This window comes from Lethenteron reissneri, chromosome 17, assembly GCF_015708825.2.
Source record: "Lethenteron reissneri isolate LAM-NWPU_2019-01 chromosome 17, ASM1570882v1, whole genome shotgun sequence".
NCBI lineage: Eukaryota > Metazoa > Chordata > Hyperoartia > Petromyzontiformes > Petromyzontidae > Lethenteron > Lethenteron reissneri.
The window spans coordinates 12,407,680-12,426,081 of NC_083795.1; the positions used below are offsets into that span (position 1 = coordinate 12,407,680).

The window sequence follows — 18,402 nt, forward strand, 5'->3', positions numbered from 1 at the left end:
GGGATTTGAACTGTGAGGGGTCGCCGGGTTCGTAAGCGCAGCACGCTCACCGCTGCGCCACCGCTCCCCCCCCCCCCAAGGCAAAGACAAAGATCCCCGTATAGCCCATAACAGACTGTTGGGGCAAGTGCTGTTAGCGATCACCTATGAAGACCGGCACGGCACACGAGGGGGTGGGTGGCCAGCACCACGCTCGACCTCCTTTGTCTCCCTCGTGATGACATTTACACACCGCACCAGGTACTAATTTGAGGCTGAGTCGACCTAGGGGAGGCCCCCCACACACGTCCACCACAACTCGGTGTCAATTCCACGGGGCGGGCGGAAGGATGGGAGGGAGGGATGGATGGATGGACGGTGGGAACCGTGCCTGCCCCCACCCAACCTCCTCCCTGCACCCTCCATTCGTAGTGACCAAGTGTTGGGAGTTGAGATCTCCACGCTGGGCGGTTGGGAAACCGACAAACTTCACGTGGCGGCATCACTGTACGAGTGTACGCCTTCTCTTTGGCATCCTCCGGGGTGCGTTAGCTGCGCAAACACCGCCGCGTCTCACTCTCTCGCCTTGCAACCCGCTCGACTGGAAATGTCAGAATTCCTCCATCACGGGGCGTCTCGGCGCAGTAAACACAGGTCTCGCTCTCTCTCTCTGTCAGCGTGACCTCGCATCACTCCTCTCGACTGCTCTTGAGACTGCTGCCACTATTGTCACCATCGTCATCGTGAGACATTATCTATCCACTGATGGACGAAGGCCTGATCCCGCGAGCAGTCACCGCCGCCGCCACACTTAACGAATTTTGGACATCTGTGAAAACTACTGGACATCCGTGGAAAAGAGCTTCATAGCTCATCGGATTCCTCCAGTATAAATGCTGATTCTGATTGTGATGTAGCGCTCCATACAGCTCCGCGGTGGACGGCCTCTCAGACTTGTTTCAGAGTTTAACCCCGGCCACTACCGGGCCATCAACTCACATCGAGACCTTTTTAACTCGAGCCATCTCACATGGAGCCATCGATCCTGCCCCCATCGATCCTGATTTCTGCCCACATTTATCCTGCCCAAGCCGACTCCGCTTGTTTACAGTCAAGTATTACGTCCGTTAACTGTGCACTTTAAGCGATACAATTCAGGCATGTTGAGCGGAAAATCTTACAAATTGAGGCAGACTTCTCAAAGTTCCAGGCAGTCTCAACTCGACCTCAATTCTGAGTTATTTGCCCTTTGACAATGTATAAAAAAAAACTTCTGAGAAGGAAAAATATATATTAGTCGACGTTTTGGGCAATGGCCCTTCCTCATGGCACTTTGTGTACTGCACATCTTTGTTTGGAATCATCAAGTGTGCCATTAAGAATGGCCATTGCCCGAAACGTCGCCTATTATATATTTTTCCGTTGAAGGCCACGCTGTGTTATTGAGGTTCGTGTTGAGTGTTTTGGGGGTTCTCCACTGCCAACCCAGTAGCACCAAGTCATGTGGCTACTTTTGAAACATATCAGGCGACTCTCTCGCACCTCCGATTAGCAAGGTTGGAAAAACGGTGCGAAAGAAGTCCAACACCCATACGAACGACTTCCATGATTATTTTAGATTGTAAAAGCTGGTCCAGATGTCTTGTGACCCGCAATTAATTTACCTGTAACATTTCGATTTTTCTTGACTTAAAGCTTTCGTGACTGCAGGAATTAATATTCTTTGGGTCTTTCGGTAAAGTCACGTAGATAGGTTTAAATAAATTGCAAAAAACTACGCCGTTTTGATCGCAACACAATGATGACCTGATGACCGCTTGTGTTGCGATCGAAACGTCGTAGTTTATTATTTATTTATTTTTACCTATATACGTGACTTTACCGAAAGACCCAAATAATATTTTATTTTTCCTTTGCATATTTTATCTTTTAAATAAACCTTTCCTTAAAAAAAGACGTGAAGTTTTAGAGAATTAAATGGGGGTCACAAGACGTCTGTCCCACCCTATACAGTGATTGCGAAACACTTTCAAAGTCCTGGGCCGTCTGCCTTCAGCTACGTGAACCACGACACGCATCAAACTGATCTTGCACACTCACCTGCTCGCTTAAAGACATTGTCCTCAATTAATATTCACAAATCTGAAACAACAACAGAAACCCCCCCAAGATCAATCGTTCGTTAACCAAGACTGTGTCAGCGAATTCCCCATGTCCCCCACAGCAATGGGCCCCCTCCCTGTGCAGATGGGGAGGAAGAGGAGATGCTTGGTGTGAAACGTTAATTGACGCACCACGCTGCATTCCAATTACCTGCTCGCACGTCTAATTTAAGAGTTCGCCTCTACACCAAGTCACCCTGAATGCACCCGGCATCTTTTATCTTACCAGCTAAGACCCGCCGAGCTACTGGAGCTCCTTTCCAGGAGCGACCTGGCCACAAATGACAGCTCAACGAAGTGGCTTATCACGTGCACACGTATAGCAGCCACATTTCGAATAAATGCACGTTTAAATTTCGATTTAAAGCTTTCGTGACTGCAGGGATTCATCTTCTTGGTTCTTTCGGTAAAGTCACGTAGAAGAAAAATTATAAAATAATAAAAAATAAAACATAATAAAATACAATTCTCACGACGTTTTGGCCACAACGCAAGCAGCCGTCCTCAGGTGAAGAAAAAAACGCACGTTTCTAAACGTGTTTTCTAAACAGGCGCTTAGATATCGTCTCACCTCGGAATCTCAAGCGAGGTGGAGGCGTGCCGGTCCTTTGGGATGGGCGGCCACGATTCGGGGCTTGCCAGGTGTTGTAGGACGTGGGGGATGGTGACATGTGGCCAGGAGATGGCTGTGGTGAGTGCGGTTTCTCCGGGGATTCCCCCGGTCTCCTCCCCACGTGTGGCTGAGTTCTGTCTGCTAATTTTGCCGACACAGGGTATGGGACGTTCGCAAACAACTTGTGCTTGTACTTACGGTACCGTAACGCGGTCTCCCTCGCGCGTGACGCAGTTGTGTGCATCGTCAATGTTGGAACCCACTCGACTCTTGGATTGGATGCATTGTTGCAACGCCTAAGTTACATAATCGAAACGTTTTATTGCATGATGGTGAATGAGAAGAAAAGAGAAAAAAAATATTTTCGTAGTCGTGTAAAGCCCTCTGTCAATCCGCTGCTGGATGAGGGCTTCCTCAAATGACATGCGAGTCATGGGGCTAATTTGACCATACTTCACCACGTTGGTCAGGTACGGGTTCGTGAAGGGGGGGGATGGGGCCCCCCACGACCAGCTGATGTATCACTCGCCGATGATCATAGCCCCGTTCCGACAATATCGAAGTCGCGTCACCGAGTCCGTAGCGCAATGCGCGAACCACCGCTAATAAACGCCTACACCAGTTTAGTCATTGCGAGAGCTGTCTCCTGACACCGTCATCATCACCACCACCACCATCCCTGGTCTATCCACTGCTGGGTGAAGCCCCCTCCCCCCCATGCCATCGTCGCCACCCCTGAAATGGTCAGTCCTGCGATGTCACAATTGGTCTCACTCCGACACGAGATTTCATCTCATCCGACTCTCCGTACGCTGTTGAGTTTGCGTGTGGAGTCCAAGAGCAATTTCTCTCGCCTCTGACCGGAAACAACACCGCGGGTCGCGTCTGCTCGTGTTGCATCACCGCAACCACTGAAGAAGGCCAGACGATGCCACACTTCCTCTCAGCAGAATTTCTCAGAAGCCCTTTGATTTATTAGTTTGTGGTGGCAACGCCAACCCGCCCATCGGCGGCGTCGGTGTTGTGCGAGTGGCGCGCCCCGAAGCGTCGCTTCTACGGCTCCACAATCGTTCGTTCTAAGGGAAGAGAAAGCTGCACACAACACGGTGACCTCACCTAGTCGTGCAAGGCCGCACTGGTGAAGCAAGGGTGAATGTAATAATTATAATCTCTTATTTTTTATAAAGCACCGTTCATATTGAAGTAACTCAACGCGTTGTACGAAACTACACTCACAAGTATATAAGCGAAATCTGATTTATAACGAAATCAATGACTACTACCGAAATTCCAATAATATGAAGAGCTATGATGAAAGCGAATAAGTAAAGAATAATCTAATTAGACAACATTGCTTTTTACATCTTTAGTTACAGGGAAAGCCTGCAGTACAAATATGTGAGTTTTAAGACGTGATTTGAAAAGTGAAACAGACTCAGAATCCAGGAGCACGTGTACTGGCCAAAAAACAAATAGCAAAACAAGGAGAAGAACAAACAGAGCGGTCAGAAACGCCATTGCCATTCCAAACGTTGACGTTGCCCAACCGGGCAAGGGTCAGCGTTTTAGAATGTTTCGTTTTAAAGAAGAAAGTATTTTAAAAGTAAGAAGAATCTGAAATGTGAGAAGTCAAATGCAAGCACCCCACTGCTGAATTGAACGAAGAATGTGGCTCGCGTTTGTCGACGACCCTGAACCAGTGATGGGAAGTCCACATTCCTATGGAACAATTATAAATCAGGGACATTATGGCGACTCTTGTTATGGGTATTCAGTGGCCTTTGGTGGGACACATCGTGGCTCAAAGGAGTGGTTGCCGATGGTCGAGACTGGTGGCGGAGTGGCACGCCGAAGGAGGGAACATGCCTGCGAGAATGCCCGCCGTGGAGATGGCGCGGAAGGCCTTTACCCCGCAGTTGATAGAAACTGGCTGTTGATATATAACTATGATGATTATTGTTAAGCCTCGCTGAGTGGCATGCCTCGTCGCCAGGAGGGGTCCTGTCAAGTTTTCGCAACTAGGGGGCGACCGTGCTCTGCATATTCCAACTGAGTTATAACGATGTTAGTGGAATTCTTATAATTAGTTTTGAGTGTTTTTCAAATATTCTGAGTTGTGCTACTGTGACGAAGAATAAATTAGGAACTCTTGCAGAGGAGAGGAGTGCGTCTCTCCCGTGTTAGAGAACGGTCCGTGGAGACAGACATCACTGAGCTACTCCCGAGATTCCTGCGATTGTCCTATTATCCTCGCTAGAGGGCAGCGCATTCCCACCCATCATGTTACAGAGAATTATTCTTCGTATGACAGCAAGCCAATACTTTTGCTTCCCATAGTCATGGTGACTGGGCTAAAGGTCAAACAATTACACTTGAGACCTGGTTTAAAATAAATCAGCCTATGTATGTCTCTGGGTGTCTATGCCAGCCATTGGTGACTGGTCTAAGACCATCAGCTCATTTACACGTGACAACCCGGTTTAATCACACACATAACAGAGCAGTGGCGCAGTGGTTAGTACACTGCACTCGGAACCTTTCGACCATGAGAAGTTCGATTCCCGGCCACGGCTAACATCAGCGACGAGTGATATCCGAAACGGTACTTTGTGTCCTACCTGCACGGACCCGCGTGGTGAAGTATGGTCAAACAAGTCCCCATGATCGACTCGACATGGGAGAGGCAGTGTGGATCAGCGAAGGGCTGTGCATTGTCACCAAGTAGCATTGACCAGCTTGGTGAAGTATGGTCAAACAAGGTCCCATCATCTACTCCACGTGGGAGAGGCAGTGGATAAGCATGAAGCTGTGAATGGTTGAAATATGTCGTGGCCGAAGTGAGAGCTTCCGCAGATTTCTAGCACTCCGCACCGAACACACCTGAATCTGAATGTTGTATTTATTTATTTTACGTTCTGCAGCCAATAAAGTTAACGCCGGTTTTACGGCCTTCAGCAACCTACCATGTGTTTCAAAACTACACCAAGTAAACGTCGATGCGGGATTGTTTTACAGATGGCCTAGTTCCTGTCATAACAATACGTAATTTCCAAACAGTGTTAATGCAAACTGCCTATCGTTGGTCTGAGCATTTAGAAACCTTATCGTTGTGTTTGTGTACATGCCATCTTCAGAAGTATGTTGGGTGGAGTGGTGGCACAGTGGTTAGGGCATCGCGCTACTGGATCCGGTAACCTGAGTTCAATTCCCGGCGCACGGCTAACATCAGTGGCGAGTTGACATCTGAACCGGTCCTGTGAGGGTCTCTCAAATCAGCAACACGCACTGAGCAGAGTGGTGAAGTATGGTCAAAAAATTCTAGCTTTCGTGACTGCAAGGATTCATATTTTTGGGTTTTTTCGGTGAAGTCACGTAGGTAAAAAAATTAAAATTAATAAAAGTTAAATAGAAATAAACTAAAAATCACGACGTTTCGGAGGCAACACTAGCCTCCGTCTTCAGGTGGAACCATCACAGCACGCTCGCTGTATCAAGTATTGCCTCCGAAACGTCGTGATTTTTATTTTATTTTTTATAAATTTTTATTTTATTTTTTTACCTACGTGACTTTACCGAAAAAACCCAAGAATATGGTCAAACAACCCACCACGGCCTACACGGGGCGGCGGAGGCCGTCATCCAACAGCGGATTTACAAAAGTACCGAGCCTATACACATGCTTATTTGTTGAAACAAGAGAAAAACGGAAGCAAACCCAGATGCTCTTGAACTCTGTACTCTGCGCAGCAGCTGCAAACGTTGCTGGGGCTGTCGAGGGCAGTCGATGGGGAAGCCGTAATGTGGTCTCGTGAATTGAGGCACGCACTTGAGTCATATCGTGGGCGAGTTTTTCATTCTTTTTTCTGAGAATCCAACTTTTAGAATTGCCTTCGCTTTGCAGTAATTCGCCGGTGAAACCCCTTCGGAAGGGGAGCTCGGTGAGTCAGGGGTGGATTTTCCAGGAGACGCCTTGTTTTTTTGGCACGGCTTCAGCAAAAGTTTTACTCAGCGTGCCAACTGCATGCACAAGTCTGCACTGCCTGGAGCGTCTACGAATGCGTTCATACAACGATAAAACACGGATTAGTTGACCTTTAAACAGAATATTTATGACATTTGGGAGGATTCCGATGCGATGTAAAGCTCTTTAACACAGATCAGAATGTTGCAACAACAAACAATAAAACAAACGACAGGAGTGCAAAGTATAGGAAAGGTAAGAAAATAAAAAAAATTGCAAATTAAACTAAACTATTTTACTGCACCACTGAGCCATTAGCTTCTTATTCAGAAGCGACATGGCCACAGATGATAGCTCAACGAAGTTGCATATCAATTGATAGACAGCCAAATCATCGAATTAATCCAAACGCGTGTTTTTAAATGTGAAGGGAAAAACTGAAAAGTGTTGAAAGCCAGTAGGGAAGATACTGAGCCCTTAATATATACGCCACGGTGCACACCTTCCATATAACAAAAGCGGCCACTGCATCGCGCGCTTTCAGATGCACTGCTCCGGCCGTCTGGAACACTCCTTCCGATATTAGAAATCCACTTTTAAACCCAGATTGAAAACTAATTTCTTCAGAACTGCATGCTATGTTTAGTTAATTATCCTTTCCCTGCACCTCCGATTAGCACGGTTGTCTGCGTACGGTGCGAAAGAAGTTCAACGTACAGCACTTGCATCTTGTGAGAGGGATGCATGCTTGGAGCGAATGCGTGAATGAAAGTGAAGAGACAAAAAGAGGATTACGTGGATTACAGAATGTACGGACATGAATGACATTATTGAAACTAAATTTTGATTTAAAGCTTTCGTGACTGTAGGGATTCGTATGCTTGGTTCTTTCGGTAAAGTCACGTAGAAGGGAAATAATAAAATAATACAAATATTAAACAATTAAATTATCACGATGTTTAGACCGCAACACAAGCAATCATCATCAGGGGTGAAATCCACAGCAAGAACATTTGAAGAAAAAAAATCATTGCTGTGAATTTCACACCTGATGATGATTGCTTGTGTTGCAGTCGAAACGTCGTGAGAATTTTATTGTTTTATATTTTTATTATTGTATTATTTCCCTTCTACGTGACTTTACCGAAAGAACCAAGAATATTATTGAAACTGTTATGAAAGGCGAGGCTTGGGCAGGACACGTCACAGCCAGACGGGACGACGGTCGATGGTCATTAAAAATGACGGAGTGGCAGCCCAGGAGCGGAACGCATCCGAAGATATGTACACAGAGGAGATGGAGCGAGGAAATCGCCACCGTGTGCAGGCTGGATTATTGTTATAACGTCGTGAGAGATGGCGACGGCTTGGGAGAGGCCTTCATCCAGCAGTGGATTGAGCGTGCCTGATGATGATGGCACACCTCGTGTTCACTGCCTGCTGTACCACGCGCATGACACACACGTGGTACGCACATGTCGTCAGCGTGGTCACGGTTTTCAGAGGTTCGCGTACAATGTGCGTGCGGCCAGATTATTCGCGTGGCATTTGCGTTCAAGCGCCATTGCCTCACCCCAAGGTCTGGTTGTGTAAAAAAAAGGAGAAGTTACCAACGAACGTCTGATGTCATGCGTGTTTTTGTAATTTAACAACCAAAACACGGAACGGATTCGGAACCCCCATGTGTTGGCCATCGTTTTACGAATCTCGATTGCTCAGAGAAGTCTCGTTCTTCTTTCGCGAGGTGTGGTTCATGTCTGGCTGCTTGACATCGCCCCGAGTTGGAAAAAAAAAATTAGTTTTCGAGGGAGGAGGGCAGGTGACGATGGCGTTTTGGCACGATTCAAGATTGTGGCCTCAGAATGAGGGACGACTCGTTGCGTTGTGATGCAATCGGCCTGACTTAAGAGAATAGCAGCGACAACAACAACAGCACTCTGAGTCATGTGAGTCGCACGCCACAGCGAGAATCAAAAGCTTATTTAGAAGAAAAAAAAGTCTTGGCAAGTAGACATCTGTGTTTGTCAAGAGACTGGAACTCCACCACCACCTCCAATCTCCACATACAAAGATCCCCCGTGTAGCCGTAACAGACTTTTGGGGCAAGTGCTGTGAGCGAGTAGCACCTATGAAGGCCGGCACCACGCTCGGCCGCCTTTGTCTCCCTCGTGGCGATGTTCACACATCGCTTCTGGTTGAGTCCACCTAAGGGAGGCCCAAGACCGGTTCGAATATTCGCCACAAGCCCGCACAGAGAGGTTCACAAAACCAGCTCGTTGTCCTTCCTCGTGGGGTTTGGAGAGTCACGAATCTCGATGTGATCCATCAACCCTCGCTCGCGTCCGAGGCGCTCGTTGCAGTGGCAACGTGAGGTGGCCAGGAGACGGCTGACACTCCATCTCCAATCTCTACACAACAACAACAACAAACAACCGCCATTGGCCACTAAGTGGCGGCGATGTCGTCACCTCGGATCTCGTGCCCCAGGCTATGTGCACTTTAAGGCCACGTGAAGTGTCGGCAAGCTGAAGTCTTCGGGACGTTTGCATTGGGTCTTTCGGTAAAGCCACGTAGATAGAAAATATAATGAAAATATCACGACGTTTCGATCGCAACACAAGCAATCGTCATCACCGTGGCTTTACCGAAAGACCCACTGAATATGAATTCCTGCAGTCACGAAAGCTCTGAGTCAAGATTTCGTTACGTTGTTTAGTGGTAAGTAAGTGTAAGGGGTCACCGGCCCCCTCGCACCCGTCCAGAGCCCCCCATTGGCCGCTGTGGTGGCTACGCAATGACAAACAAACACATCGTTGCTAACACAATTACGTGTGCGTGAACTACGGTAATTTTGCTATACTGCCAAATACGTCCGGAGAATGGATTGTAATAATAAGAATTCGCGTGTGCGCGTGAGCAGGGAGGCGGCTCGACTCACCGAGTTCCTGCAGGCCACGGCGGAGCGCGAGGGCCAGGCCAAGGTGGAGCTGCAGCGATTCATCGAGGGGCTGCTCGACCGAGCCGAGAGGGCCGAGGGTCGACTCCTGGCTCTGGGCGCCACCGCCGCCACCACCACCGCCGGACTCAACCCCGCGCCATCCAGCGCCGATGCCAGGCCCGCAGCGGTGGCCCAGACCGGTGGGCCAGAGACAGCGACTTCTGGCTCTGAGCAGCAGGTACTACTGAACCCTTGATATAGGAAGTCACGTTACACACACAGACCGTGACTTGTCCTGAACCGTAGACACCGGGACTTCCATGTGACGTGGCACTTGCTTTGTAAATGTCAGAATCGATTAATTGTAAATCGCCTAATTTTGCGAATTATAAAAATGCATTTATGGCAGTGATTGATTTAAAAGACAAAAAAACGATACATCTGTTTCTATCTTCGTCATGATCAATCCACTGCAGGATGCATGAAGGTCTTGCCAAGCCGTCACCATCTCTCGTGGTCATGCGATGTAGCCATCTAACACAGCCACCTGCACATGAGCTGGTTGAGAACAATAATAAACTTGGCAACAATTTTCGTGGTAACGTTACGCTCAAGCACTTTGTTAGTCCGTGTGGTAGACTCACGCTATCGGTAAAGCCCCTGCGCGAGACGCGCCAATCCACCATGTCAGAATCAGAATCTTTATTTATCCTGAAGAAATCCGATGAGCTATGAAGCTCTTTTTCACAGATGTCCAGCGGCAACCTTGTGCACCATATGCTCTGCTAGTGGCAGCCTTGTGCTCCTTTTGCTTTTGGAAACATTTCTAAACGGATTGAATAAATATTTCTACTTCTTGGTTCTTTCGGTAAAGTCACGTAGAAGGGAAATAATAAAATAATAAATGAATGACACTGTCTTTCCGACAGACCTGTTCTTCAACTGAGGACGTCTGTTTGCGTTGTGGCCGAAACGTCGTGAGAATTATTTTATTATGTTTTATTTTTATTATTTTATTATTTCCCTTCTACGTGACTTTACCGAAAGAACCAAGAAGATGAATCCCTGCAGTCACGAAAGTTTTAAATCGAAATATTTCTACGTATTGAAAATTTCGTTTCATATTCATGATGGCAATTTCAGCTCTGTCCCTCCCCCCAAAACAATTATTTCAGCCCCCCATAGAATATTCTCACCGTCAGATTTTGTATGTGAGTGAGCGACTCTGACACTTGGGCCCACTACCACCACCGTGGGCCACGCAGGCCCGCGCTCGCCTGAACAGTGGCGAGGAGGAAGAGGAGACCAAGGGCAGCAGTTTCACCACCACCGGCAAGAAACGACACGACAGGGCCCGTGGACACAGGTGGGCGACGGCACATCCGCCCACACTGCTCTCCCAGTCTCTCTCCCAGTCTCTCCCCCAGTCTCTCTCCCAGTCTCTCCCCCAGTCTCTCCCCCAGTCTCTCTCCCAGTCTCTCTCCCAGTCTCTCCCCCAGTCTCTCTCCCAGTCTCTCCCCCAGTCTCTCTCCCAGTCTCTCTCCCAGTCTCTCTCCCAGTCTCTCCCCCAGTCTCTCTCCCAGTCTCTCCCCCAGTCTCTCTCCCAGTCTCTCTCCCAGTCTCTCCCCCAGTCTCTATCCCAGTCTCTCTCCCAGTCTCTCCCCCAGTCTCTCTCCCAGTCTCTCCCCCAGTCTCTCTCCCAGTCTCTCCCCCAGTCTCTCTCCCAGTCTCTCCCCCAGTCTCTCCCCCAGTCTCTCTCCCAGTCTCTCTCCCAGTCTCTCTCCACAGTCTCTCCCCCAGTCTCTCTCCCAGTCTCTCCCCACAGTCTCTCCCCATAGTCTCTCTCCCAGTCTCTCCCCCAGTCTCTCCCAGTCTGTCCCCCAGTCTCTCTCCCAGTCTCTCCCGCAGTCTCTCCCCCCAGTCTCTCCCCCAGTCTCTCCCCCAGTCTCTCTCCCAGTCTCTCCCCCAGTCTCTCCCCCAGTCTCTCCCCCAGTCTCTCTCCCAGTCTCTCTCCCAGTCTCTCCCCCAGTCTCTCCCCCAGTCTCTCCCCCAGTCTCTCTCCCAGTCTCTCCCCCAGTCTCTCCCCCAGTCTCTCCCCAGTCTCTCCCCCAGTCTCTCTCCCAGTCTCTCTCCCCCAGTCTCTCCCCCAGTCTCTCCCAGTCTCTCTCCCAGTCTCTCCCCCAGTCTCTCCCAGTCTCTCCCAGTCTCTCCCAGTCTCTCTCCCAGTCTCTCCCAGTCTCTCCCCCAGTCTCCCCAGTCCTCTCCCCCAGTCTCTCCCCCAGTCTCTCTCCCAGTCTCTCTCCCCAGTCTCTTCCCCCAGTCTCTCCCCCAAGTCTCTCTCCCAGTCACTCCCCCAGTCTCTCTCCCAGTCTCTCCCCAGTCTCTCTCCCAGTCTCTCCCCCAGTCTCTCCTCCCAGTCTCTCCCCCAGTCTCTCCTCCCAGTCGTCTCTCCCAGTCTCTCCCCCAGTCTCTCCCAGTCTCTCCCCCAGTCTCTCCCCCAGTCTCTCTCCCAGTCTCTCTCCCCAGTCTCTCCCCCAGTCTCTCCCCCAGTCTCTCCCCAGTCTCTCCCCCAGTCTCTCCCCCAGTCTCTCTCCCAGTCTCTCCCCCAGTCTCTCTCCCAGTCTCTCCCAGTCTCTCCCAGTCTCTCCCAGTCTCTCTCCCAGTCTCTCCCCCAGTCTCTCTCCCAGTCTCTCCCCCAGTCTCTCCCAGTCTCTCCACCAGTCTCTCTCCCAGTCTCTCCCCACAGTCTCTCCCCCAGTCTCTCCCCACAGTCTCTCCCCCAGTCTCTCTCCCAGTCTCTCCCCCAGTCTCTCCCCCAGTCTCTCTCCCAGTCTCTCCCGCAGTCTCTCCCCCAGTCTCTCCCCCAGTCTCTCCCCCAGTCTCTCTCCCAGTCTCTCCCCACAGTCTCTCCCCCAGTTTCTCTCCCAGTCTCTCCCCCAGTCTCTCTCCCAGGAGCAATCCAAATCACACGCACATTCGCACATCCTCACCTATGATTAGCACAGTTGGCTATGCGCGGTGCGAAAGAAGTTCGACACACATACAGACGTGTAAAGGTAAGGGGCCATCCATTTAGTGCGTATGCATGGAGGGGGGAGGGGGTGTTAACCCAAATGCGTACGCTTGCGTATGGGGGGTTCTACTGACAATGTACGCATAGGAAACGGGGGGGGGGGGGGGTGAAGCCTCGATAATAATTTGTCTACATTGGCCTTCAAGTGAGCCACAGTTGAGTTTCTCCAGCTGTCAGACAACGAGTACTACCTGGAGAAGTGGGACTGGGAGAGGCGTCACTCGTGTGCCACCGTGCCCCTGACTGCAGCTGTCACGCAGCTCAGCGACATCAGTGGCCAAGGTACACAACTTAATTATTTAATGCAGCCGGCGGTGGACTATCTGTTTGCTTAAATACGTTAACATTATTAATAATCCTTGATCCTTGATCGTTTCTGCGTGGATTAAATATCGGCCGTTCTATAGGATTCGGGGGGGGGGGGTGCGTCAAGCGTACGCACGCAGGTGGGGGGTGTAAAAATAGGGAGTGGGTGAGGGGTCAAGTTTTGACAGATTTTGGCGTACCTACTCAATGGATGGCCCCTCAAAGGATCAGTCCTGCAATGCCTTGCTCACGCCACGACTAGATGGTGAGCGCTAGAGAGCTCCGCTGTTTTGCCAGGTGTGGACCGGACAATATCCGGCCGAGTGGTTCATGAGGTTCATAATGGCCGTGTCGGTGAGGCTGAGCGAGCACGGCTCTGTTTATGAATTCAAATCCTTGGATGTCTTTCTAGCATCATCATCATCATTAGCCATTATTTATCCACTGCTGCTTGAAGACTAGCCCCATGCCCTCGGTTGAAATACAGATTTAAGGCCAAGTCTGGACTGAAACCAGCATCTGGGTTGTCGTGAGTCTGACGATTCCACTTGAGGATACATTCCCAAGAGATCCAACCGAGGTTTTATGCATCAAGATTTGGGCCACAGCGCTTATTTTACGGAAGCAGGACATCAGCACATTTACAGAGAGGGCATATATACGCCGTAAATCGTCGTGATTTTATTACGCTACACTACACTTCGCGGGCGTGGTGGTGGTGGTGGTGGTGAAAAACAAACCCGACACTGGGGGATGGCTTGGCAAGAAAAGCAGAGTGTGGGTGCGGCGAATCGTTTATCGTAAACCGTCGATTTGCATGCAGAGGAGAGAGTGCACCGTGGCGTTGCGCAATCCTCCATCGCTCGTGGGAACGACATTGGCACAGAAGTGGCGTGCGTGGTGATGATGCCACGAATGTGAGTTGCACAGGCGACCACAATTCCGGGGCTTCACTTAGCATGCTTCTGTGTTGATTTATTGATGTTTTTTATTTCAGATTCTTAGTCTTGAGTGTAAAAAGTTAAACATCTAAAGTGATTTCCTGCTCAAATGAATATTGCGGCTGTTTTTTTTGACAGCCCCTAATCCAGTGATGGAAATTCAGCATGCCTAGTACGACTGCACAAAGTTGTATTTATCGTATTAATTCCCAGTGGGATGATGGGCTGAGTCAAACCCCCCTCGACCCCCCTCCAAAAGTATTTGAACTTATAACCTTCCACTTGCGAGCCTCTCGTTCTGCCGTGCGGTCACCACCTGGCTGGCTTTGGCCTCGTCGATGACAACTTCCAGAATTCTGGTCGAGTCCGAGTCTGTGTATCTCACGGTGTCGTCGTTCTCTTCTTCGTCCGCTCTACGGTGGCGAGATGTTTACTACCTCGCCTGGTATGCAGAAGGTCATGTGCTCCATTGCGGCCCTGATGCGTGTTGTATATGTGTCTCTCTCCCCGTGGTCGCGTGGACTTTTCTCCGGGTCCTCCACGTTTAGAAACATGCATTTAGAGTATTTGGCTGCAATAAATTTCCACATGATAAGCCACTTCTCAAAAAGAGCTATGTAGCGCAGTGGGCCTTACCTGCTAAAATAAAATGTTAGTGAGAATGCAGTCGACAATTTAGTCAAACACTCTCAGTCGATAATACGGCACGGTATAGTAAACCACTAGTCTGCGCTCTGTCAACGGACGAATAGCAAAACTGCACAAACCGCCTTATGAAGCCCTCCCGTGGCTATCAGTCTTCCACATTGGCATTCAGCTCTCGAACATATTGCTGTGCGTGGGAATAGAACAGTTGTCAAATATTAGTGTGAGGGTTGTGTAATTCCTCCCCCTCCCCCCCTGCCAATAACTATCACCAGGCCAGCCACTCGACGAACTCGGTTTCGCCGTGTGTTTTGTGGCTTAGTTGCCGCCGTCGTCGTCGTCGTCATCACAATCGATGATATTCTTCCGCTCGTGGTCTTTACTCCAGCAGCGGCCCCTCCGCCAGTGCACATCACTCTCAGCGGCTGTCAAATAAATGACGCAAGAACGACTTCTCGGAAAGGTTTGAATTTGTAGCCTCGCACTTTGTCCCCATGCTCTGCCAGATTTCACTCCCCACCCCAACTCTGGCCTCCGCCCCTCAACTCCCCCCCCCCCCTCTCACCCCTCCTGACACAGCCAACCCCACCGTGACTGTGAGAAGCTTGGCGCTGCCTCTCTTAGGTCTAACTAACTACCTCGCGGGTTGGGAGCGGGAGTGCGATAAGCATCGTGGCGTGGCGCTACGCGACGCCGGGAGCGCGAAGGATGGGGGGATATTTTGAGCTCAATAACGAGACACCAAGGTGTGCGACCCGCGTTTGATTCCCCGGTGAAGGTTAATGTTGGTGGCGAGGGATATCTGAAAATTGGTGCTGGGTAACCCCTCCTTCTGCCAACGCGCACTGTGATCGGCGTGGTGAAGTGTGGTCAAACCACCACCAACACAACAAGACACGGGGGAGGACTTCATCATTGTTCAGATCAAAACTGAACCTTACGATGAAAACAAATGATTTGGTGATGCTACTGCTGCATTGGTAGGAGTGCACAAGCACAAATAACTGAAAACATTTGTCAGTAACACTCTGGACTTCAAAGGAAACATATATAATTGCCAACGGTTTGGGCAATGGTCCTCCTTCATAGCACATGGATCCAATCTAACCCTCTGGCCCCTCTATCCATGTGCTATGGCATTTGTCCGAGAATCACCTGTTACCTATTTTTTCCTTTAAAGGCTACAACAGTGTTTTTGACGAATGTGTGAGGTTTATTGATAATCAAAAGCCACTTCACATTGTGGCCTCAAGAAGAATCTTTGCTATCAGTACATGTGGAACTGAGACCAAAACGATTGCGGAACAACGTGGAGAGGTGAATGTGTAGAAATACATTTATACAGAGGACCTCGACGACGCTGATGGCGTATACATCCGTTTTCGTCTCGACGGGAGCGTGTTCAACCTGAGGCGTTTGCAGGCCCACACAAAGACCATGGAGCAACTGATTAGGGAGCTGCTTTTTGCTGACGATGCCGCCCTCCTTGCTCATACAGAGGCAGCTATGCAGCGAATTACGTCCTGTTTCGCGAAAACAGCTCAGATCTTCGGCCTTGAAGTCAGCCTGAGGAAGACTGAAGTTCTTCATCAGTCCGCACCCCATGAGGAGCACCATCCACCAAGCATCTTCATTGAACAAACAGAACTGAAAGCTGTCCACCAGTTCAGCTACTTGGGGTGCGTCATCTCGTCTGACGCCAAGATCGACAACGAAGTCGACAACAGGCTGGCCAAGGCAAACAGTGCATTTGGCAGACTATACAAACGTGTCTGGAACAACAGAAACCTTAAAAGAGCCACAAAGGTCAACGTCTACAAAGCTGTTGTGCTGACCACTCTCCTGTATGGCGCTGAGTCATGGGTCACGTACCGTCGTCACCTGAGTCTCCTCGAGCGTTTCCATCAGCGCTGCCTCCGCACAATCTTCAATATTCACTGGAGTGACTTCGTCGCCAACACTGAAGTCCTCAAGTCAGCGAAGGTCATCAGCATCGAGGCCATGGTCCTCAAGACACAGCTTCGTTGGGCAGGGCACATCGCCAGGATGGAGAACCACCGCTTGCCTAAGATTGTGCTGTATGGGGAACTGTCCTCTGGCCATCGCGACATAGGGGCACCACGAAAGCGATACAAAGACTCCCTGAAGAAGTCCCTCACTGCTTGCTGCATCGATCACCGTCAGTGGGCAACACAAGCAGCTGATCGCAACTCCTGGCGGCACACAGTCCACCAGACCACCTCCTTCTTCGAAGATACCCGCAGGGCCCGTATGGAGGACAAAAGGAGAAGGAGGAAGAACCATGATCCCTCAGCACCCATCCCAGATGAGACCTTCACTTGCAGCTGTTGTGGCAGGACCTGCCTGTCCCGCATAGGCCTCTTCAGCCACCAGCGTGCCTGCAGAAGACGTGGATGTCCTTCCTAGATCTTCGTTCGCGAAGCCAAGCCATGATGATGACATTTATAGAAATGCAAAAAAAAAAAAGGAACACGTAGATTGGAAAACATTCGCACGTTACAGGCATCGTGTAGAAACCTCAGGAAAAGTGGGTTTGGCTCAGGACACGCAGCCAGAAGAGATGATGGCCGGTGGTCGAGACGAACAAAGGAGGGGCAGTCAAAGGAGGGAATGCACCCAAGAGGACGTCATCCGGGGAGACGGAGCTCTGTGAGATTGGCTGGTGCTGTGCCGGGTGGATTGTGGCGTTGCGAAACCGCGAGGGGGTGGTGATGGCTCGGATAGATCTTCATTCAGCAGTCATGGCTCATGCCGCTGCTGCTGATGATGATGATGACAATGACGACTACATGGTGATAGCTCTCTCGCTCACTCGGGGAATGGAATGTTTTGACCGATGGAGGGCTCGCTTCTTACGAAGCCATTTGCGATGTCGGGAAATCTCCACCTCGAGGACGCGCATGCCAGCGATTGCCACCGCGTGGCGCTGAAATCGCGACGCGGTCATGACAGGCAATGAGTTCACCACTCCCGCCTCGCCACCCGACCTCGAGTGCCGCTCAGACTTGTTTACATCCTAGTCGTGGGCACGTCGATAATTTGTGCAAATAACATTCAGGTTGTGTGTTTTGAAAATAGATATGTTAATTGACTAATCGAATGAATAATGTATGTACGTTAATCGATTATGTCTTGCTAATCGAACGCCTTGCATCGCATCTCAAGCATTCGAATGGCACCCCAGCCCCAGTAGCAGCTGTCCCTGTGTGGTACAAGGTGACTAGATTCCATGTGGTCTGCAAGTTGGCTTTAGTCTGCCAGGAGGAGGGGGGTGTGATAAGTTCACTCTGTAACACGATTTTTGTTCATGGGTAGTAAGTGTTATTTTCTAATTGCTTATGCCTCAAAAGTATAGAAAATGGCTCTTATACCACACAAACTTTGCTTTTACGCACTTTACGGGGTCTCATGGAGAGACTTTCCTCCCCGATAGGAATGTGCGATTTCCACCACTGGCTCTGCAACAGGGCTGTAAAATCAGGAGATGGGGAGCGATGCCTCCCTGCACGTTCGAGCAGGAAACCATCGCGACGTGACCAAAGCCTCACGCCACCCCCAGCATTTCCGTATGGGCTCTACAAAAAAAACAAACCCAGGCGCTCCCTTCTCCACGAACATATTTGACACTGGATATCTATATGGGTTGCTGGGCGAATTCTTGTGGTGCAGACGTTATCTTCATCATGCAAATAGCACCCTTCCCGGAACCTCTCACTGGCCTGCCCGCCCGCCCGCCCTCCCTCCAACACCCCTCTCTCCTGCC

General features: G+C 50.0%; 1 protein-coding gene across 1 annotated transcript in view; it reads left to right on the forward strand.

The window, feature by feature from the left end:
* Positions 1-18,402, forward strand: part of FBXO41 (F-box protein 41) — a 69,747-nt gene that overhangs the window by 16,802 nt on the left and 34,543 nt on the right. The window contains exons 8-9 of the mRNA XM_061552680.1: positions 9,636-9,891; positions 10,919-11,019. Of these exons, the coding sequence (XP_061408664.1) occupies positions 9,636-9,891; positions 10,919-11,019 (357 nt within the window). The remainder of the gene's footprint in view (positions 1-9,635; positions 9,892-10,918; positions 11,020-18,402) is intronic.